Genomic DNA, 23,405 nt, shown 5'->3' with positions numbered 1-23,405 from the left:
TTATCAAAGGTTATCAGGGCAAGACTCTCTGAAGCACACAGCTGGCTTTATCAGGGGGGCTCCTGAAAGGCTGCGGCTCTGGGCAAGAGCCCACTTTGCCCATGCCTTAAAACATCTCTGCCGCACTCGTGCCACGAACATCTTGGATTCTCTTTCTTTTAAAGCCTTGGGGTTCATCTTCTGGCAGTCTCAACAGGCACGGTGTAATGGTCAGATCCTGGGCACCAAAGAAGGATTTTGTGAGGGTCAGTAATAGATATCTGACCTTCAGTCTCCACATGGCTTGAAACCTGATGATAACATGACGCAAGAAAACTGCACCAAAAAAGGTTTTATTTTAAGAAGACGTTGAGAAACAACAGATTTCCAGTACAGAGTTGAAGAGCTCCAGAACATGTCAAAGGTGCGGAGAAAAGAGAACTGATGTCATTACACTGCTGGGGTGGAGGCGGGGGTGGGTTAAGGCTGCAATGACGTCCAGAGGGGCTGCATGTGGAGCCGTGATGGAGCCAGCACTCCCTATCGGTGCGGGACAGCTATCGAAAAGCTTCCAGTCCAGGCTGCTGCATGGGGATATAAAAAAAGGTGAGGAATCTGCAGGTAGATGTATCCATCAGAACACCTGTGCATAGCTTGATCTGAGCCCCTACGAGGATGTCTGGGAGGGCTTCATTAAAGGGGAGTAGGGGTTCCGCGGAGGATAACCCCAGTTGAAGCACCTCCATCTACATGTTGGCCTTGACTGTGACTAAGGAAAGCTGCAGGTCAAGGACCTCTACTGCCTTCCTCACCATCATGGCGAATGATGCGCCTTGCTCCTTAGCAGGTCCTGGTGGCAAGATCAGGCTAGAACCTGGATACATATCTAGTCTGCTGTCATCTCCCAGCTTCTCATACCAGTTGTCCTCTTGGTAGGACTGGCCCAGGTCATCGTTTGGGTCAGGGAGCCCACAGATGTCGTCATTACCAATTCCAAAGTCCAGGTCTGCACTGGGTCTGATAAAGGAGAGAGGAAGTGTATCCAAACCAGACACTTGTGGTCCAGCCGGTGCTTGTATCAAGGTTGAATGGGCTGTCTCCCGGTCAGACCGAAAAATGGTTTCCACATCGTCAGCTGGCGCCTTTGAGGTTGGGAGTTGAGTCGGGCAGGCCTTCTCCAATGGGGGTCTCTGGATCCACCTCCAGACTGACTCCGGCCTCGTAGCAGACAGCCCAGTTGGAATCCGGGCCTGGCCGGCCATTGGTATCCAACAGAGGCACCTCTCGGCACTGTGAGGCCCATAGGCATGCCAGAGGGAGTTGGAGGCTCAAAGATGGAGAGCATGGCAACCTAGAACTCCCTATGTTGAGCAGGGTCGCTCTGGCTTCAGGAAATTCAGGAAGGCGTGGTGAGGAACCGGCTCCGCAGGAAGAGTGTGGGAGAGGGGCCTAGAAGCATGAGGGGGAAGACGAAGACCGCTTTGGATTCTTTCTGTGCTTCTTAGACTTACAATGCCAAAGGCTTTGACTTTGAAGATTACCGATCGCAAAACAGACTCCACATCCGGGCCCAAGATCTCCCTCAGGATTAAAGCCAGGAATGATGTGGTGTCTTCTAGTGCCGTGCTGCCAGGAGCCTTCTCTCTCACTCCCGGATTGCCCTCTGGTGCCTCAACCAATAGTTGGCATAGGCTCTGTAGTCGTGGTCTGACCCCAGACACCAAAAACCCATCAAGTGGGGAACAGAAACAGACATCTGTCTGTGATATTCCCTACAAGGTTTGAAACCTGTAGGTTAGTAAGGGGGCAAGCTCCTTGCACACTGGGAGCAATAGCTCAAAAAAAGTTGACAAAAGGTCGAAAAAGTTGGTCAAAAAGGTACTGTGATAGCTTTTCAGATCTGTGATGTTTGTGAGGAAATAAAGGAACTAATCTCAGCGCTCTGGGGTGACGCCTATATTGGCACTGCAAACGTCACATCCGTCTTGGATAGATGTGCATTGGCACCGCCTACCAGTAAGCAAAGGGACTGCTGAAGATTTTCCAGAGCCAGATATGCCTGAGGAATATTCTAAGTGGAGGAACCTGCAGCTAGATGTCTAGCAGAAAGTGACCACTGCAAGGCTTTACTGGGCTAAAGACAAAAAAACAAAAAAGACATCGGACGACTTTGCTTGTAAGATACGTGTCAGGGAGCATGGCGGCAAGGATGACATTCACCACTTCAAGCAGCAGGTGACTCTCAGTAAGTTGCTGCCGCTTCACACATGTAGGTGTAAACTGCACAGAGGAGGACCCTGCCCTGTTGCGCAGACGGGTTGTCGCCTAGAAATGGTAGCCTGGTCAGAGAACAGATACACATGCCCAGAAGTCTAGGTACCACACTCTCCTGGTCCAATCCATAGCCACTTGGATGAACTGGGATAGTCGTTCTTGATCTTACTCTGAGTCGTGGGCAGGAGAGGGAGGGGGAGGGAGGCGTTTAGGAGTCCCATTCCAGCCAGAATGCTTTTCCTAACAGGTGTTCTTGCTGGAACTCCAATGCACACAACTTTTGGCATTGCACCTTCTTGACAGTGATGAAAAGATCTAGCCATGGTTCTCCCCTCAGCTGTAAGATGCCCTTCACCACCTCAGGAAGTAGATGCCCCTTTTGATCCGCCAGACACCATCTACTCAACTCGTCCACTATGGCTCTGAGGGACCATGCAAGTGTGTTTATAATCAGGAAATGCCCTGGCGCTCCAATCAACCCTACACAGAGCCTCCTGGCACAAGACCCAACTCCACCCTGTTTGTTGCAATGTGTGGTAAAATGGTGGCAGTGCAGTCCATGAGAACCTGCACCATTCTCCCCTTTACAAATGAGAGAAGGCCTTCAGAGCCAGATGAATGGCCCACAACACCAATAAATTCATGTGGAGCCAAGCTTCTGTTGGAGACCAAAGTCCTCTGCTTTCCACCTCTCCCAGATATATCCGGCCCAGCAGATAGGGAATAGTCAGCACAGTCAGCTCTTGTTCTAAAATGAAGAGGAGCCTGCCACTGGACTGATTTCGCTTGAGCAGCCACCAATGCAGATTGTCAGCCAGCACCTACACCATCTGGATGACATCCATCAGATATCCTCTACACTGGGGCCATTTAAACTTCAGATTCCACAGAAAAGATGTCATATGCCACCTGTCATAGCTGACAAGGAGGATGCAGGCTAAGAGGCAAAAAATCTCAGAGCTGCTCTCACCGTGATGCAGGACAGAGTGAAACATTGAGATCATAGCCTGAATGTGGTGGACTTGTTGCAGCAGGAGGAAGGCCCAGAACTGCACTGTGTCCAAAATAGCTCCAATGAATGAAAGCCTACGAGAAGGAGTTAGTACAACTACAGTTTGTTGAAAATTAGCTCCAACAATGTCAGGAGGTTCACCGTTGTCTGGAGACAATCTACAACTGCCTGTGGCGAGCCGCCTCTAAGAGTCAGTTGTCGAGTTAAGAGAACACTGGGGTTCCTGACCTTCAAAGGTGGACCGCGACCACTGCCATCACTTTCGTGAACACCTGTGGGGCGTTGGTGAGGCCGAAAGGGAGCACAGAAATCTGACAATGCTCCTTGCCTAACTTGAACCACAGGTGAAGTCTGTGGGACTGCAGGACAGGTAAATGAAAATGCATATCCTGCAGGCTGAAGGACCACATCCAGTCACTGTGGTCTAGGGCAGAGAGCATCTGGGCTGGCTTGAGCATCAGATTTTTCCTTCCACATAAAAACATTCAGAGGTCGAAAGTCCAAAACAAGCCACAGATCCACATTCTTTTTTTGGCAAAGACGAACTAATGAGAGTAATAATACTCTCCTCTTTCCAAATCCAGTACTCTTTTGATAGCACCCTTGGATAGCAACGACTGCACATCCTGCATAAGGTGATTTTCTGAAATTCCCTTTGGTGTGGGGGGAATGTTTTGTAGGACAAAAAGAAAAGGTTGGACAGTCATGCAATACGATTTGTGAGACGCATCTGTCAGACGTGATGGATCACCACCAAGTCCTCCAGTGGATAGGCTTGCTCCACAAAGGGCATACTAAAGCAATTTGGTGTCTGCTGCAGCAGGTGAGAGGAATGGGAGGACTGATGTCCCTGCTGGCCTAAGCACTGCCTGTCAGGTTCATGACCACTGCCTTTTATGGATATGAGTACTGCTGTATTGGTTGGCAAGACTGCCTTTGCCTATAAGCAAACTCTCTAGAATTGCATTTGAACTTTTTGAGTTTGTGTGGAAACTGCTTGGCAGGGGTTACCAGATCCAGGGAGTCTGCCATGGCTCCACTTTACTTAAAACACCACAACATAGAATTTGCCTTTCACCAAAAAGGTGTGAGCCATCAAAAGACAAATCCTTGAAAGTGGCTTGTTCATCTCCAGGAAATCCTGTGGATCATATCCATCCTTATCAGCGAAGCACAACACTGATGCCACCTGCCCTTCACAGGCAATCATAAGTATGTCAGCCATTGCACATATCATATTTGGCTAGGTCTTGTCCATCATGAATTATGTGAGCCAGGAAGCCTTTGGTTCTTCTGGGACTACTGACAAAGTCTCATTGGCCAAGTCCCACAAAGCATACAGGTATCAACCCAGTAGAAAGTAGTTGGTAGTATTAACCAACTACAAAACTAGATTGGCTGAGAAAAGCACATGCTTGGCAAACGTCTCAATCTTTTTGGACTTCCTCTCCAAAACAGCGGTGGTGAATGAATTGGGGTTCACTTTACTAGTTGAAGCCTAAACCACGAGGATCTCTAGAACAAGATGTGTAGTTGTTGTTTATCCAGTGTGTTTCCACTTATTTGCATATGCATAACTATACTCATTTGCAATACCTAAATAGTTTTATCACTGAGTCAAGTAGTACACATTGACTCAGCAAGAAAAACACTGATGCACATATAAAAAAGTAATCTGAATGAATGTGAAAATAAGAGGCAATACAACAATCCTTTGTAGTTGTGGTCGGGAAGCCACAGGCTTACTTGCCTAATGCGTAGAGGCAGGTTTAGATCTCTCGGGTGGATTCAATGGTCCCTAAACATTTCCAGTCAAACGGAGTATGGGATAAGGTTCATGTTCACACCATACTACTTGCTGGGAGCAAAGCCACAGATAGGTTGAAAATTAAATACAAAATGTGATCACAGTCAAAAGAAAACTGAAGCTTATGCAAAAATCCAAATTAATAAAACAAGCAGCATACCCATGTTTTATGTGTACCACCAGGATGTAATAACTATAGTGAAAAAGAAAGGGTAATCCATTTATTACTGCTAATAGAGAATTTTCATTCTGCAAGTATAGTTATTAGATGTCATTAGGCCTGCATCCGCCATCAAAATACGTGCAGGCTCACTAGCACATCTTACCTTTGAAAAATTTGAATTTTGCAAGCCTAATGTAGATGGTCAATTTAAAAATAACCCAAAAAAGAGAACTTACAGATACAAAATGTACAGTACAGCCTGTGATCCGCACTCCAGATTCTAGTACAAGTCTATGAGCATGCGCTCCTTTGAAAGATGGCAACAAAGATGGGTGAACATTTAGAATTTTTCCTGTAAGACAATTTGAAAAAACAATTAATAAACTGATGTGCCATTATAAACCTTCAACTCACAGATACATACTTTACTACTATCATGTCAAAAGCATTAAGAAACGGTCTGAAACCTCAAGGATAGCCCCATGAACTATAGGGCAATTGAACTAAAGTCCAATATGAAAGTCTGAGTCGCAGTTTAGTCCCTGATCCATGCCAGATTCAATGGATGAGCAATTGAGTGTGCAGGTGGCCGTTCAGAGGGATCAAGGGACCAGGAAACAAAAAAATGCTGAAGACAGACCTGCAGGCATGAACACCCTAAGCTCTACTGATCTATTCCTAATCGGGTTATCAAAAACCAAAATAGATTTTTGTGCAGCACACACTATGAACAGAGCAGTCTCTTATGGCTGGTAATGGGGGTGTATACATACTGTAGTGTGCTTCAAGCATGCAGGGTGAAATTAGAAGTTAGCGAGGCACAATTTACTGATGAGAAGTACGTTGCCACATTCCACAAGCATTTTGAGTGATGATACAAATAGATACATGTCGAGTGCTAGGTCAAACATATCGCTCGACTGTGGAAGATGGCATCCAAAAAAATATTTAAATATTGTCAAGGGAAAAAACTGTGGGATGAAATAAAACAAAAAGTAAAAAGCAACAAACTTCTAGGAGAAACCATCACCACAACCCATTTCTGGGTGAGCAAGTGAGTTTGCGGGCTTTAAGCCTAGAAAGATATTTAGAACACTTTGCTATCAAGAAGTTGGGGTTCTGAAAGCATTACTTTTTCCTCTCACTTAAATGCTAGGTATTGGATACTTTGTTATCACACAAGTGGGTGTGTCCATCTCTTATCCACTCCCAAATCACTATATGTTGCCTTGCACGGGGCTTATGTACTTACATTATGAAAAGCCCAAAAAAAGATCCTCTAGAGGGGGAAAAAAAAAAGCAGGTGGGGTCCCCACTACAGAAAATGTGATGAATTATAAGGCAAGTTACACAAAATCCTTATGTGGAGGACGACAGTGCAGCTGCTGGTGATAACCAGAGATAATCAAAAGGTTTTGACGCCAATACTGATTCTGACTGACATTTTGAATATAAATACACTGGAGACGAGCAACTATGTTTTCAGGGAGTCTTAATTAAAATGAACTGCCACATTCTATTCTGGGATGTGCAAATGCATAAATGGCTTTCATCCTATGTGGAAAAAATGTGGAGAGGGAGGTAAAATCAATCTTTTGACGTGGCAGACAAGTAATTATTCAGCAACAGATCTGGGTCTAGAAACCTTCCAAAATGTGTTACCATCCATGGATAAGTTTAAAAAAAAAATTAAACGACTTCTCTGGGGTTCAAAATCCTAAAGAAATGCGCTAGTCCCGTACAGAAACCCATGCCCTAAATCAATTGGCTCATCTGACTGAGAAAATGCCACATTTCCATTTTGGGTTACAGAATATGGCAACAATGCTAAATGTTTTTTTTACCTGCGAACATGTGTGACATCAACACATTTTAAAATGATAAGTTTTTCAGTCTGTATATTACAATTACACTTCCCAGAACTCTTTCAAGGAGGATACACTCAGCCAATGCGACCTCACTGGCACAGTAAGACTTCTTTGCAGATGTTATGATCAAAACAAAACCTCATCATCTGAATATCCGTTTCCTAACTTCTAACAAATATGGGTTTTCATTTTGAAGGTAAACAGCATTTGGGACAACATTTACTTTGAATTTAAATAATTCAAATGCTCACCTGTCCACTTTTTGACGAAAGGACCAGACAATATTCTCATGAATCCTGCAAGACAAATCAACTCAATCGAAAATTCTTCAAGCACTCTGTCGACAGCATTGTCGAACTCTGTGCGATTTCCATACAGTTTGTGGTCGATCACCTGTATATAATTCACGAACACAATGTTAAAACAAAATAACAACGAAATTATATATTACATTAATGTTCTTTATTTTCCGATTAAACCAAGTCAGCCCGGAGTCGACACCGTTTTGAACGACAACTAAGACATGTGTTTCAGTGTGAGCAACTAACAATTGTATAATTTCAAAATACACACTAAAATATAATGGAAGTTTATTCGTAACGTCTGTGTTGTATACGAGTTTTAATTACTTTGCTCAAAGTATTATCCTTCCTGTTACATCGAAAAACATTCACATAATGGCGAACAGAAAATACATCATAAAATCGAGAACGTATTACCCACTCAATCCCCAAGATCTTCATATAAATGATCGTTTAACGGATTCAATTAAACCGTGTGCAAATTGTGCGGATCACATCAGAGACATGTGTACTGCATCCAGTCAGTCAAATCCTAATTAGGCCTGGGAAGAGTTTGCAGGATTTCACTACACAGAACACCGCAAAGTGACAAAAAAACTCCACTAAGCTATTCAGAGTCTGCGAGCAGCTGAGTGCGTTACCTTGTACCATTTACACTGATTTTTAGCGTTGGGTGTTTGTCCAGTGCTGTAAAATTAGCCCAAACGGCATCATACGCAGTGCTAGAGGGCGCTTCTTTCTGCCACTCGAGAAGAAGTTCTACTCGAGTGGCAGCGACCATCCGTGCAGAGAAATCTCGCTGGGAAGCGGACTAGCATTGGATTTTCCTTACTCGCGAACTTACTGTTGGCAAGCACAAGAGTGGAAAAAAACTCTACTCCGCAAGTTTTTCGGAACTCCACGAGCTCCGTGTAGCGTGAAAAACACAGTGAACGGAATGGATTTCACTGCTCAGGCCTAATCCTAATCCCCTAAACTGACACTTTGATGGTCATATGTTCAACATAAAAGTCGATATCTAACATAGAGAATTTGTTTCTCTTCCTTAGGATCAACTTTCAAACAAACATAATGCAAATCAACACAATTTGCATTTCAAACTTCCAATGTTTCCAGTTATAGTATACCAGTATAAATGGAAAATAAAAGACTGGCACAGTATGACCAAAACTGAAACTGAGGAACAGAAGATTACAGTGCTAAAACATGTTAATATTGCATGGGCCAAGTGTGTAATTCCAGCATATGCTATCTTCACTAGTATCAGTTTTGAAACTCTTCTAAGATGATCAAAAGATGCACATTTATTTTTCCTCAAACCTAAGGCTTCTTAGAAGCATAGCTGCTACAACAGTTTATAATTCTCAAGATATTGTTACTTTAATGAGTTATTACTTGGAAAGGAATCCCATCATCCCCAACTAGAAGTCCACAATCTTGTCAGGTCTAACATAAAATTTCAATAAATAAACCTAGACTCTGCCCCTGTTAGCTACTCCACGGACCAGACAGGCCTAACTTAAGGAAAAGTGCGTAAAGTATATAGCAGAACTAAAACAATTTAAAATGTCAAAAGACCAAACTATAAAAGTTTCCAAATTTCAAAAATGTGAAAAGAAATATAAAGAAAAACTACACAAACTACCAACATCCAATACGGAGAACTGGGTAAATGATTTTTAAAGTTCTAGGGGTAAAAGTAGAAAGTAAAAAGTAAAGCACCAATAGGAAGCCACCGTTTGTTTTGTTGACTGGAACCTAAGTGCAACTTCATACAGACAGCGATAGAGCAGAGGTCAGATACACCAAGCAGGCTGACAAAATCAAAGATGTGACCTTCTGACTTCTGGTGTGATTTAGAGTTCTGCAGATGGGTTACTCTTTCACAAACGTGAAGGCTATCCTGTCCGCCGTATTACAAGTGCATTATATCCTATTTCATTTGTAATATGGCTAACATGATATCCGTCATTTTGTGATGGAGTAGCCTAGCTGCCAAACTCAAAATCAGGCCCTCGGTCTCTCAAACGGAAGTCAAAATCCTCCAGCGTGGCAAGGTCAAAGGCTGTATCTGGCAAAGTAGTCTTGAAGTTAGATATCCATTGGACGGTGCCCCAATGTAGCCATTGGTTTTGGCAGAAAAGCTCAGGAAGGGAAAGCTCAAATTTTGTGGCAGATGAAGTCCTCTTGTCGTGCGGATACTTTTCATAACTTCACCCAGTTGAGAATTGCTACCTTTGAACTAAGTTTTTTTAGGTCAAAATCGTCTAGTGGGGAAAGCCTTGAAGTTGTATCAGATGAAGTACCCTCAAAATCAGACAATTTTGCTACAAGGTCCTGCTAAAGTTTTAGAGCACTTGAAACTCCAAATATCAGAACGAATATGCTACTTACCAGTATGCATCTGTTCTTGGCATGTAGGGCTGCCGACATTCATATCTATAGCATAGATCACCGCCTAGTGTTGGGTCCGGATGATTGCACATTGTTGTCCTGGAAGAGTCTTCGAAGTATCACGAGATAGGTGGCTCCTCCCCTGGACTACAGTGCGCATGGGCATCGACTCCATCCCCATTTTGTTTTTAGCCATTGTGGCGAAGATGGAGTGTAACAGTGTGAGCGATGACCATGCTAAGAGTAAGTGTAAGTGCTGCAGCCGCTACAGGCGCCGGGGAGGAGGGCGGGCGATATGAATGTCAGCAGCCCTACATGCCAAGAACAGATGCATACTGGTAAGTAGCATATTCGGTTCGAGGCATGTGGGCTGCTGAATTCATATCTATAGCATAGAATATATAGCAGTCCCTCCATTAGCGGCGGCCGCCTGTGCCAGCTGCAGCAGTTTGAAAAAGTGTTTTGAGAACAGCCTGCCCTACAGCTGCTTGGAGTGCACATCTACACAATAGTGTTTCGTAAATGTGTGTGGGGTAGACCATGTGGCTGCTCTACAAATGTCCTCTAAAGGGATATTTCCAAGGACAGCCATGGAGGCCCCCAACTTGCGTGTGGAGTGGGCTCTTGGTGGGATTGTTAAAATGCGCTTAGCCTTTTGGTAGCAAATCTGAATGCATTTAACGATCCACCTGGCTATACCTGCTTTGGAAATGGGGTTGCCTTTGTGTTGTGCGGAAAAGGCAACAAAGAGTTGTTTCGTCTTCCTAAAATCTTTGGTCCTATCAATGTAATACATCAAAGCTCTTTTGACGTCAAGAGTGTGTAGCATTCTTTCTGCCACTGTCTCAGGATTTTGGAAGAACACAGGCAGTTCAATAGTTTGATTGATATGGAACTGTGAAACCACCTTCGGAAGAAATTTAGGGTTAGTGCGCAGCACCACCCGGTTGGAGTGAATCTGTATAAATGGCTCTTGTACGGTTAGTGCCTGGAGCTCACTAACACGTCGCAGTGACGTAATGGCTATCAGGAAAGCCACTTTCCATGTTAAGAACTGAATTTCGCATGAATGTAGAGGCTCAAAAGGTGGACCCATCAGTCGGGTGAGGACCACATTAAGATTCCATTCAGGAGCAGGTGGGGTCCTGGGAGGAATGATTCGTTTGAGTCCCTCTAGAAAGGCTTTAATGGCAAGCACTCTGAAAATGGAGAGATGCTGCCTGTTTTGGAGATAAGCCGCTATGGCGGATAAATGAATTCGAATGGAAGCATACGCTAGATTGCATTTGTAAAGATCTAACAAATAACAAATGATGTTGTGTGTGGACGCGTCAAGCGGGTGTATGTTGTGGTCTACGCAATAAATGACAAAACGCTTCCATTTTGCTGCATAGCATGCTCTGGTGGTGGGCTTTCTTGCCTCCAGTATAATATCCATGCAGTCTGGAGGCAAGTTGAGGTAGCCAAACTCTAAGACCTCAGGAGCCAGATCGCCAGGTTGAGCTGTTGCGGATCTGGGTGCTGAATGTCGCCATGGTTCTGCGTCAAAAGTCTGGGTGTGAGGTGCAGCCTTTGATGCGGTACCACGGAAAGTTCTAGAAACGTGGTGTACCATGGTTGGCGTGCCCACGTTGGAGCAACTAGGATGAGTGTCAATGAGTGTTGCTTCAGCTTGCGTGCCACCAGCGGTATTAGAGGTGCTGGGGGAAAAGCGTACGCAAATTTGCCTGACCAGTTCATCCATATCGCATTGCCCTGCGACTGTGGGTGCGGGAACCTGGCGGCAAAGCTTTGGCATTTGGCGTTTTCCTTTGTGGCAAACAGGTCTATCTCTTGATGACCCCACTGCTGGAAGTACGGGTGGAGTACTGATGGATGTATCTCCCACTCGTGCATTTGGTGGCTGTGCCTGCTGAGCAGGTCCGCCATCTGATTGTCTTTGCCTGGGAGGTGTTCCACCATGAGGAAGATGTTCCTTTGAATGGCCCACTTCCACATGCTCTGAGCCAGATGAGACAACTGTGGAGAGTGTGTACCTCCCTGCTTCTGAATGTAGTACATGGCTGTCATGTTGTCCGTCCGGATCAACACGACCTTGTTGCATAGATGTACCTTGAATGCTTTCATTGCCAGGAAGATAGCCATCAGCTCTAGGAGGTTGATGTGCATCTTCTTTTGCTGCGTTGTCCATAGTCCCTGCACCGTGTAGTGGAGTACATGAGCTCCCCATCCCTGGAGAGACGCGTCCGTTGTTAGGATGATTTGTGACACAGGCTCCTGGAACGGTCGTCCCTTGCAAAGGTTGTGTGAATTCCACCAATGCAGAGAGTTGTATGCACGACCGGTTACCAACACTAGGTCCTTCAACTGTCCGTGAGCCTGAGTCCACTGATGTGCTAAGCACTCCTGCAGCGGACGCATATGTAGCCTCGCATGCGGGACTATGTAAATGCAGGAGGCCATCATGCCTATCAACTGCATGAACACTCGTGCTGGAAGCGAGTGTTGTGGTCTGAATTTCTGTATCAGCAATTGAATGCTGTTGATTCTCACAGAATTTGGCTGTGCTGTGGCTGCCAGAGTGTTTATTGTTGCGCCCAGATACTGCCGTACATGGGCGGGCTGAAGGTGTGATTTTGGGTAATTGAGTGAGAATCCCAGATCGTGAAGAAGGTGAATGGTGTGGGACATGTTGGCGGCGCACTGCTGGGCCGACTTTGCTTGGACAAGCCAGTCGTCCAGATAAGGGTAGACGTGAACGTTTTGTCTCCTGAGGTGTACAGCCACTGTCGCCAGGCACTTTGTGAACACCCTGGGCGCTGTAGTCACTCCCAAAGGGAGGACTTTGAATTGGTAATGCTGATTCTGAATGGTGAATCTGAGGTATTTTCTGTGTGACGGATGTAGCGGAATGTGAAAATATGCATCCTTCAGATCTAACGTGGCGAGGAAATCCCCTTGATTGAGCAACGGAAGAACTTGCTGCAGTGTGAGCATGTGAAAGTGTTCTGATAGAATGTACTGGTTTAGTGGTCTGAGGTCCAGTATGGGTCTGAGGGACCCGTCCTTTTTTGGGATTAAGAAACACAGGGAGTAAACTCCTGTGCCTCTGTCTTCCACCGGCACGAGCTCGATTGCCCCTTTTTGCAGCATGACGAGTACCTCCTGCTGCAATAAGTGCAAATGCTCTGTGGACATAGGACGGTGTTTTGGGGGTATGTTGGGTGGAGTGGATGTTAACTCCAGACAATAACCGTACTGGATAAGCTTTCTGACCCACCTGTCTGTGGTGATGGATTTCCAGACTGGCAGGAACTTCTGGAGTCTCCCCCCCGACTGGTGTTGCATGGTCGGGGGGCAGTGACAAGGCGTCACTGTTTGTTGGCGGTGGAGGATCGTGAGCTGTTGTTTCCACGACCTCTGCCTTTGGCACTGTTTCCACGATAGCCACCTCTACTCTGCTTGTTGTACGTGGTTTGCGCGCCACCTTTATTGTACTGTGTTTGCTGGGGCAGCTGGCCTCTGGAAACACCTCTATTGCCTGAGCGGCGAAAAGTACTACCCCTGAACTGCTGGGACTGGAGAGCCCCCATAGACTTCGCAGTCTGTGTCCTTTTTTATTTTTTCCAGGGTGGTGTCCACCTCTGGTCCAAACAAGTGATCAGGGTTCACAGGCTTATTTAGGATGGTGGTTTGTATCTCCGGTTTGAACCCGGAGATTCTGAGCCAGGCCTGACGCCGTAGCATTACACTTGTGTTGATGGCCCTGGCCGCGGTGTCTGCTGCGTCCAGTGCACACTTAATAGAAGCATTGGAGATGAGTTTCCCTTCTTGAATGAGCATCTCTGCTGCTTCTTTATATTCATCTGGCAAGTGTTGTAACAGGGTTTCAAGGGTATCGTAATGTGCCCTGTCATATCTGGCCAAGAGTGCCTGAGTGTTAGAAATGCGTCAGATATTGGCTGCCTGAGCCGCCACCCTCCTCCCTGATGCTTCTAGCACTTTAGATTCCTTGTCAGGGGGAGGAGCATCACCAGTAGTCTGTGAATTTGCCCTCTTCCGGGCATTAGAAACAACTAGAGAGTCCAACGGCAACTGGCCCTTGATGTAGGTAGGGTTGCCAGGCGCCGGCTTGTACTTTTTTTTCAATTCTAGGGTTTTTAACCCTGGCACGTGTGGGTTCCTTAAACATGTCTGCAGCGTGCTTTAAGACCCCCTTCAACATAGGTAGAGTCTTTACGGTCTTTTCAGAGGTGGAAAAGGTGTCAAACAGAAAGTCCACTTCAACAGGGTCAGCATGGAGCTGGACGTCATGATTCTTGGCTGCCCGCTCAATAAGCGCATTAAATGCCGCAGAGTCCTCAGTAGGTGAGGTTTTGACAGTATACACTTGAGTGTCTGGGGCAGTTTGTGGATCCCCTGGGTCTGCAGTATCTGCCCATGTGTCATGTTGATCTTCAGGATCAGTATCGGCAGGGTAGTTGTATTCATCATAGTCAGCCTTCCCAGCCTCCACATCTGAGTAATTGGGCGAGATCGGGGCAGTGTCCTGACCACGTGGAGTTATGAGTTCAACAAGGACGGGGGAATCCGTGGAATCCTTCTTCTTTAAGGGAATTGTGTAGGACTCCATAGGCTGTGCCGGTGTGATCTTTCTCTTGTAAATGGAAAGTTTACCGGTGTCGGCGTCGATAAATTGTTCCGACTGCTCCTCCTGCAGGGGCTGTCGATGCTTTGTGCTTACAAGTGTAGGGGTAGGCTTCGGCCCCGTGGACACCTTCACGGACGCCTCGACGACCTTCTTGAGTGCGAACGCCTTCGGCGCTACTTTCCGCGGCAGCGTGAACAGAATCGGCGCCGTCGACTTTTGCGGTTTGGCGGTAGGCTTCGGCGTGGAAGTATCCTTCGGATCGACAGCGGAAGCCTTGTCTTTGATGCGCTTCAACGAGTCCAACACCTGCTTTGCGAAGGATGCAGACGGGAGCGTTGACTCGACAGGTGCCTTCGAGCCACCACCATGCGCGGACTCGAGGGACGCAGTACTCTTGGCCTTGTCAGGCCGACGCGCAGGATCGACAACCTTTGTAGTTCCGAGTCCTTTGACTGTGTGGACGGCCCTGGGCGCCGAAGTCTTCGGGTCGACGACCTTGACAAGCGCTTACGGAGTCCCAGTCTTCGGCTCGACGCCCTTGAGCGACTTCCCCGGCTCGACAACCTTCTTTGGCTTGGAATGCACCGACAGGACAGAAGACTTGGAGCCGACCAGGGCTACAGGCGCTTTCTGTTTCGAGGGTGTCTCTATCACTTTCGGTTTGGTCGATGCCAAAGCTTTCACTTTCGGTTTCGAGGTGACCAATGGAGGCTCCTCAGAAGTGCCCGTAGCCGGGCCCAGAGGCGAGACCGTGGAACTGGGTGCAAGATCTTCGGTAAGGCCATGTGGCGATCCCTCGACCTGAGCCGTAGATATTGTTTGAACGGGGCATAGCTCCTCGCTCGAGCTATCTTCCATGGCCCCATAGGCCCCTTCGTCGTCTCCTACCTCGTCGACGATGTCTTCTGCATCGAGCATTTCAACGTCTGCGTCGTAGTTGGAGTCGATATCCGCCGCTGGATGGGAAATCGGCTCTTGATCGTCCTGCACGTCTGCCTCTTCCCCCACGGTATCGAAAATGTTCACCGGGTCAGGCGCCGTCTGCTGGGCCTCCTGGCGCGCCACGCGCCGAAGGCGAATCGTCTTCTTGGAGCGGAAACGCGAACAAGCCATACAGTTGGCTTCATCGTGATCCGGCGACAGGCACTTGTTGCACACCGGGTGGACTTCGATGTGGGGATACTTTGAGTTGCACACGGGGCACCGTTTGAACGGGCTCCGTTCCATGATGGTTTGTCGAATTAGTCTGGTTGCGGCGACTGGGCCTCGAGCACCGAAGAGCCACGCGACTCCTCTGGACGTCCGACTCGGGAACTGAGCCGGAACAGAGCTGGGCACCGATCGCAAGACAATACCGACGATATAGGAAGGCCCTCGGGCCAAAAGAAAGTTTCTATTGAATCTGAACTAGAGTGATCCAATATGCATCAGAACCCAATGGCGGAAAAAAACAATCTGGGGATGGAGTCGATGCCCACGCGCACAGTAGTCCAGGGGAGGAGCCACCTATCTCGTGATACTTCGAAGACTCTTCCAGGACAACAATGTGCAATCATCCGGACCCAACACTAGGCGGCGATCTATGCTATAGATATGAATTCAGCAGCCCACATGCCTCGAATGGGTAGTTGTACTTTGCTGTCGCTCTGGCCAGTTGCTTCCTTTGGAGATCTCTTATACAAAAATAAAGAGATTGAACTTACTTGATGTAACCTCATCTTCCTTTCACTCGGCTAAGGCTCCAAGGACCTCAGGGTCAGCACTGAGGCGAGTGACTCATTTCAACATAAGCTATCAGCAGGGTCTTGTCCAGGTCAAGTTGCTACTGGTCATCTTATCTCTTTCAGCATGTTGTGTCCCTGTAGCTACGCAGGGGGTCTTGCCAACTGACCCTTAGAGTCCATTTCTCAGTCCGGTACAAGTGTGAGCAGGTTCAGCCCTGGAGGCCTTCACACAAGTCACAGACAACAGGTCCAATCCTCTTCTGTTCATGCACACGTTCAGAATGGGTGCCATCTTTGTAGGATTCACTAGTCAGTGGGTGGGAGTGATTCCCAGATGCCCTCTAACCAATATGGGGAAACAAAAAATAGACTAGGAGGGCAACCCTTCCAGCTTTTACAGCATTTCCCTATCCCACAGTGCAATATTCTGCATTGGATTCAACATGGCAGAATCTCTCTACACTTGAAGGTGTCGGGTGTCCCAGCCAGGCGTGTCTAGGAACATGATCAGTCCCCTCCACCTCGACCACACCAAACCGGTAGTGGGACCAGCTTCCCCACCATGGAGGCTGGTGCCAAGCTGGCATAATTGTACCCAGGGATCTACAGCGTTTCTTCCAACTCAGGTTTCCCTACACTCAATTATGAATGGGCCGGCCTCACTGGTCCTTTTCAAGCTAATAAAGTTCCTGAACCCTCCACAACTGACCTTTCGGATCTGAAATGAGTCACATACCTCATACCTTGGTCTTCTGGCCAAAAGGCCTGAGCCAGCGTGTTTGCTCTGGGAACTGTTTTCATACTTTGTTAAAGGGAAGCACTACAGGGGGCAGCTGCCGGCCAGCTAATGCTAATTAGCTTATTGAAGCTTCAGGAAGGCTAAGTCTAACTTTTTAAAAGTAAGTGATAATATATATTTATCAGAAATCCAATTTCGCCATTGAGTTTGACTTTTAATAAATAATGTGGCTGAATTATTTCTGTAGCTTATTTCAAGCCAGAATTAGCAAAAATAGTATTTACATTGCACTTCAGTTTTGTTGATAGGATCAGCTACAGCCCTGTGCTTTGGGGGGGGCTAGTCACTGGAGGAACATGCCAATACTAGATTCGTGTACCACTTTTAGATACCTGGAACCTGATCTTGTAGGCGAAAATGCCTACTTAGAGGTGACTTATTTAATATTTAAAAATAGGGTTCTTCCTTATCAAAAAAGAGTACATTTGACAGGTTTGCCTACAGGTTTAAAAGCTGCAGCAGTCAGGCTACACAGGTGTACCTGAAGTCCTTTTGTCCTTGCCATTCGAGTGCATGGCACATGATGTGCTGCAGTCCATGGGTGGTATTTAACTTTCCATGTCACTGATGTATTTTCCTAATCAAAATACTATGGTCTTACCAGAAAGTTAAATATGTTGATTAGGAGCTAGCCAATGTGGTCATACTTTTATGAGTCAGAGCACATAAACTCCTGGAAATCACGCAGGACCAGCTGCTGATGTGGTCAGGTATCTAATAAAGATCTGTGACCTAGCAGAGCAGGCAAAGATCTCAGGCTAATCAATTTCGACTGATACGGTGGGGGTGGGGGGGCGGGCGGTGGGAGAAGGGGTGCAGCAGCCCTTCTGCTTTACCAGGAATGGACATTGTGGTAAATCAACAAGAGAAGAGGGTTGCCACTCATTAAGATGGACCCTAAACTGGGTAACCTGGCTATCACCACTGGAGTAAGGCTGCTTTTCTGGGATGCTATTTATGAAAGAATTAGGCAAATTTGTCAGAACAGTTAGGTCCTTAGACAAGGAAAAATAATTCACAAACAGAATTTTCGACCTGGCTGGGCGAGGCATGGGGTGCTCCTCTGTCTGGGTAAACTTCCATAGTTTCTAAAAGAACCAGGTTTCAGAAAAGGCCAGTCGCCTCTTGATTCCAAAGAGTGTGTCCAAACCCACAAAGGATTTAAGAATCCAAATGAAGGAAGCTTTATACCTCAGATACCAGTTTTAAATATAACATAACTTAAAATGTGTCTTTGAAAAGCACAAGTTTGCCCTGCGGTGTCAAATAACATAGGTTTATTGTTACCCCAACTCGGTGGTTGGACTGGTTGAGTCGAACTGGAAATTCAAATGCCATTGCAATAATTTTTCTCCAAATATCAGCTTCTAAAATCACACACATTCTCATCTCTAATACACTTCAATTTTGGCACACACTCATTAAATAAACCAAGAAACAGCTACAAATTTAGTTGGATGGGTCATACACAGCAGAACTACTTACTGGAGAAGTACCAGTAGCTCACTCGCTAACCGTTGAAGCCTGATTTAGACTATATGCTTTTCGATGTGGAGTATCAAAAGAGTATGATGCAACACTCAAATCAAACAACAGTTTGAGAGCTTAATCATAAATGCAAACAATAGGCCCTCTCACTTGATCTATCCATGCTATACCTAGGATTTGTTTCTGGCTCAAAGGTATCAATGTAGTAGCTTCCACATCAGAAAATCAGGATCATCAAGTGAGTGTTGTGAAGAGTTAATGCAAAGGACAGGATTTTGTTCCAACAGTTAGTCTGTTGGACTCATCGATTCATGTTTTTGTTCCAGGGTCTCTTCATTACAAGGCTTTTCAGTCACTGAAGGGATCTCATTTTCGGAAAGGCATAATTTACTCAATATGTTTCCAAATTGATTAAATGGATGGAGCTGTAATGGTGGTTGGAATGGTGCCTGGAATATTTGGAAGCTTTGCGTGGCAAGGCTTTATCGGGCACCAGACTTGTTTATCTAGTCGAATGCCAGCCATCTTGGGTAGGGTACTCACTCTGGAGGAATGACAGAAGGAGAAAGGTGGTAAGAAAGCAACCTGGACCTCTTAATCAATTATCTGGAGCTCTTGGTGGGCTCTGCATTAGAAGCCTCACCAAGGACGTCAGCTCAACCCTCCTGGATAATATATACTTGGTAAGATACACCAGTCAACTAGGAAAAGTGAAGTCTAGGACACTGGCAGAAATGGCCGAAGACTTGGCTTTTTTTCCTAGACAAGGTCATCTTGGTTCATACAAACAAGCAAGAGTACTGGGCTGAGGATTTGGATTTGTGCTTTGTAACAGACTGCAGAGACTGGAATAAGATTGCCCCTGTGTTTCAGAATCCATTCAAATTCAAATTCTGGAGTTGGTAGCTACAACAGGCCCTATGAAATGTGCTCTTGCTACAAGGTAAGAACAAACCCCCCCCCCAAGATGTACTGCAGCCAGATCATCAGGACACTTCTCGATGCCTGGTACACCGTGGCAGCAAATACATTGCTAACTAATTTTCCATGTTAAACCCAAATACATTTTAAACCGAATGTTTTGCCTGCCAGGCTGACATTCAGCTTAGAAGGCATGGAGGGGATGTCTGCCGTGATATGTTCTTAGTAGAAAACGTTAGCATGTTAGAACTGTTTAGAACTGCAGGCAACAAGTGTAGCCAGGGAGAAGAACAGTTTCACTGCCAACAGCTGGGTCACTGGATAATGCATCCCTCAATATGTGTCACGTGCCACGGACACTAGAGACAGTGTACATTTAGACACATCAACAGCTACTTTTATAAACAAAATGTTAACTGGCCTACATATTCAGACTCCTTAACAAACCTCCTGCTGAGCCAAGGTGGAAGTACAGGCAAAGATGGAAGAAATCAATCCAGCTCACTGTGTGGGAAGACATAGACAGTACCCAGGCGGGGCAACATAGAGAATCTGCATTTAAAGTCATGTCAGGTCATACTGAATTTCGGACCGTATCAGAAATCTGTTTTCTAATACACCTGTGCAATGTAGGGGGTATTTTGGAGAGGAGGGCACACCAACACATAGGAACACGTGGAAGGCTAGCTGTAAGTTGTGCATTTTCTAGAAATAGGAGCATACTACTATAAGAAAATAGTGAGGAATTCATGCCCCAGTAGATCTGGAGTTACCACTATTTGTCTTTAAACCGACTGAGTTATATGAACTGGACAAAGTAAGCTGAAAACTAACTTACCAGTTGTTTATCTCCGCAAGACCCCACAGGAATATTACTTAACATTCAAAGGAAACATGGACATTTTAACAGTAGAGGCTGTTGCGAAGTGACGGAGAGACTCACACTGACTGCAGCAACAAATCTGTACCTGTATAGCTACCTTTGCTTTCCCATATAGTCGAAGACAGCAGGAATTTATAACGTCCTCCATGTTAGAGGACCTTGAAACTTTTCACTTGACTATGTGACAAACACTGGATGCAGAAATGTTGAATAATCCTTTATTGCTGAGGAGCGCACAAAGTCACCAGCAGTCCCTTAGGTGTCCTTCTTACAACTGCCCCATCCTTCGCAATTCACATACAAACATTCTAGGAATGCTTGATGATCAAGCATTCTTCGTACCTAAGCAACACACAACACAAACCCTTTGACGTCTGGATGGCAAGGGGTGGAATAGACCACCAGCCTATGTCTTAAACTTTGGGATTAGCATTATTATGTATCTCCTTTCCATGCTGGTGCTGGTATTGCTATTGGATAATGTTCTCTATTGTTAGGGAAAGGGGTAAAGTTTTACTGAATACTGACCTACAGCACTTTAATCGAAAAAATAGCTTTGGTGCACAAGTAGCGTTTTCCTTTTGACAGCAACTTAAAACAAATATCTAAAGTATGCAGAAAACTTTTTCTCTATATGAATGTGACTTTCGTCTCAAGCATTCACAGTATTGCCATTAAATATACAACACATAAGTAAATTAGAAACATATTAGTTAGGAATGCTTAAACACAATGAAAGAAGAAAGTCACTTACCCTTGTTGGAATACCAGCCCTCTCTGCTTTTCTAAGCCCCTCAACACCAGATTTGTTAGAAATCACAAGAGCAATATGTGCAGAGCTGAGTGGCTCTTTCGTGCTGGTTATTAGTGCTTCCATATTTGTGCCTGAAAAAAATACACATAGGCTTTGTAAAGATCTACAGCAGCTTGTTCCTAATTACAGTTTTCCAGAGACAAAAAGGAATATGTTACCTACACTCTGTATATATCTGTTCGTGGCATGCAGTGCTGCAGATTTACATGCTATGCATACTCCTGCCTTCTAGTGTTGGGCTTGGACGTGTACAACTTGTTTTTATTCGGAGAAAGTCTTTCAATTCACAAGGTGTAGCGACTTCTCCCTTAGGCAGTATTGTTCATGAACACTGGCTCCATCTTCTGACTGATTTTTCCACCTAGTGGATGCAGGATAAAGAGTAAAGTGTAGCGTAGAAATGATCATGTAATAAGAAAATAATATTTTTAGTGTCTATCTGCAAAAGTCAATGGCTTCTGGGGAGGCAGGTGGCGCATGTGAATCTACAGAAGTACATACCATGAATAAATGTAGACATGGGTAGTGACATATTCCGTTCATGGAATGTGTAGCTGTAGACACACATCCTATGCACCAACTAAAATGCAGTTTTCCCTGTAAGGTTGTGGTTAGTCAAGGGATGTTGCAGAACATTGGAAAAGTGTATATAGGACAGCTTGGCCTACTTGGGCTTGCTGTTTTGCTAGAATGTCCACCCAGTAGTGTTTAATAAAAGTGTGTGGTGTGGACCAAGTAGCAGCCTTACAAATGTCCACAATTGTAATGTTCCCTAAAAAGTCATTGTAGCTGTTTGTTTCCTAGTAGAATGTGGCCTTGGAGGCCTTATAAGCTGTCTTTTTGCATTGGCATAGCAAGTTTGTATGCTAGTACTTGTTTTGAGATAGCGGTCCCTCTATAGCAGGTGTCTCCAACCAGTGGATCACAAGCTCCCAGACACCTCCAGATTAGCTCGCAGACTTGAGTTCATTTTTTAAAAAGCACAAGGTCCTATTTTCCTTTTAAAGTTAAGGGAAGGCTGTGATTCTTTTACATTATCATCATCAGGAAGAAGATAGCAGAGCTTGATAATGAGCAATGCTCATTCACATTTATGATTCAGGCTGGTGCACAGAGGTGAACAATTGAAGCAATGAGGTATTTAACTCTTAGTCCTTGTCAGCTCAATATTGGCACTGTGAACAACATCATCTTTTTGAATGCTTTTAAATGGGAGAACATTAAAATGATTAAGTTAACTCTTCATTTTAATTATCTCCCATTTCATAATGTTGCATTTTCAAACAGCAGGTCCCTTAATTTCAGTGGCCAGTAGACAGTGCCTTAAGTATACACAATGATTGTATGTTTGTGCTATACATGTATTTGGCTCTATGAACATTAGGCTTAAAGTCAGTGAGGCTGGGCATGGGGGTGTCTGGTACCAACGCACAAGTTGTTTAGGCTTCAGTAGCTCATGATGATTTTCACTGATCAGACGTAGCTCTCACTATAGAAAAGGTTGGAGGCCCCTGGTCTACAGGGTTTTGAGAAGGCCACAAACAACTGTTGACTTTTCAGAAAAGCTCATGTCCTATCTACAGAGTATAATAAGGCTCTTCTAACCCTTACGTGCGTTCGTCGGCCAACGGCCGTCGCGAGCACTTCCTCGGTAGTGCTGCGCACGTCTGTTGGCTGACGCGGCCCCACCCGCGCAATGGAACGCCTGCACCGTGGCGGAATTACCGACGCGGTAAACGGGTTAACATCCAGTGTATAAAGTGCCCTTTACGCTTCTGTGGTTGGATGTTGAAAGAACGCTGGTAGTTCTATGGTTTGGTTTAGGTGAAAAGATATCATCTTAGGTAGGAACTTTGGATTGATGTGGAGAACTACCGTAACAGAATGTACTTTAAAAAAACAATTCTTCTAGGGTTAATGTTTGGATCCCACTTACTTGTCTCAGTGAAGGACTTAGGACAAGGAAAGCCACTTTCCAGGGCAGAAATTGCAAAGAAGAAGAATGAAGGGGTTTGAAAGAGGGCCAACAGCAACCTTGTGAGAACTATATTAAGATTCCAGGATGGGATTAGAGGTAGTCTGGGAGGGATGACTCTTGAGTCCCTCCATGAAAGCTTTAATTACAGGACTGTTCACTATTTTGTAGATATGCTGCCACTGCAGCTAATTGCAAGCAAAACGGTGTGTAAGCTAAGCCTGAGTGTGGCAAATGGAAAAGGTAACGGACAATGTCTTGTACCTGTGGTTTTAGAGGACTGATGTGTTTGGGAATGCAGTAATGTACAAACCTTTTCCACTTTGCAGCATATTTATTTATTTATTTTAT

General features: G+C 45.4%; 1 protein-coding gene across 1 annotated transcript in view; it reads right to left on the bottom strand.

The window, feature by feature from the left end:
* The window catches only part of GART (phosphoribosylglycinamide formyltransferase, phosphoribosylglycinamide synthetase, phosphoribosylaminoimidazole synthetase), a 257,909-nt gene that overhangs the window by 6,858 nt on the left and 227,646 nt on the right, over window positions 1–23,405 (bottom strand). Inside the window, exons 19-21 of the mRNA XM_078656950.1 lie at window positions 21,020–21,150; window positions 7,355–7,496; window positions 5,472–5,587 (exon numbers count right to left, since the gene is read on the bottom strand). Coding sequence (XP_078513076.1) covers window positions 5,472–5,587; window positions 7,355–7,496; window positions 21,020–21,150 — 389 coding nt within the window. The remainder of the gene's footprint in view (window positions 1–5,471; window positions 5,588–7,354; window positions 7,497–21,019; window positions 21,151–23,405) is intronic.

This window comes from Lissotriton helveticus, chromosome 8 (assembly GCF_964261635.1).
Source record: "Lissotriton helveticus chromosome 8, aLisHel1.1, whole genome shotgun sequence".
Taxonomy (NCBI): Eukaryota; Metazoa; Chordata; class Amphibia; order Caudata; family Salamandridae; genus Lissotriton; species Lissotriton helveticus.
The sequence above is the reverse complement of the archived record's forward strand: the minus strand, read 5'-3'. Positions and strand labels throughout refer to the sequence as shown.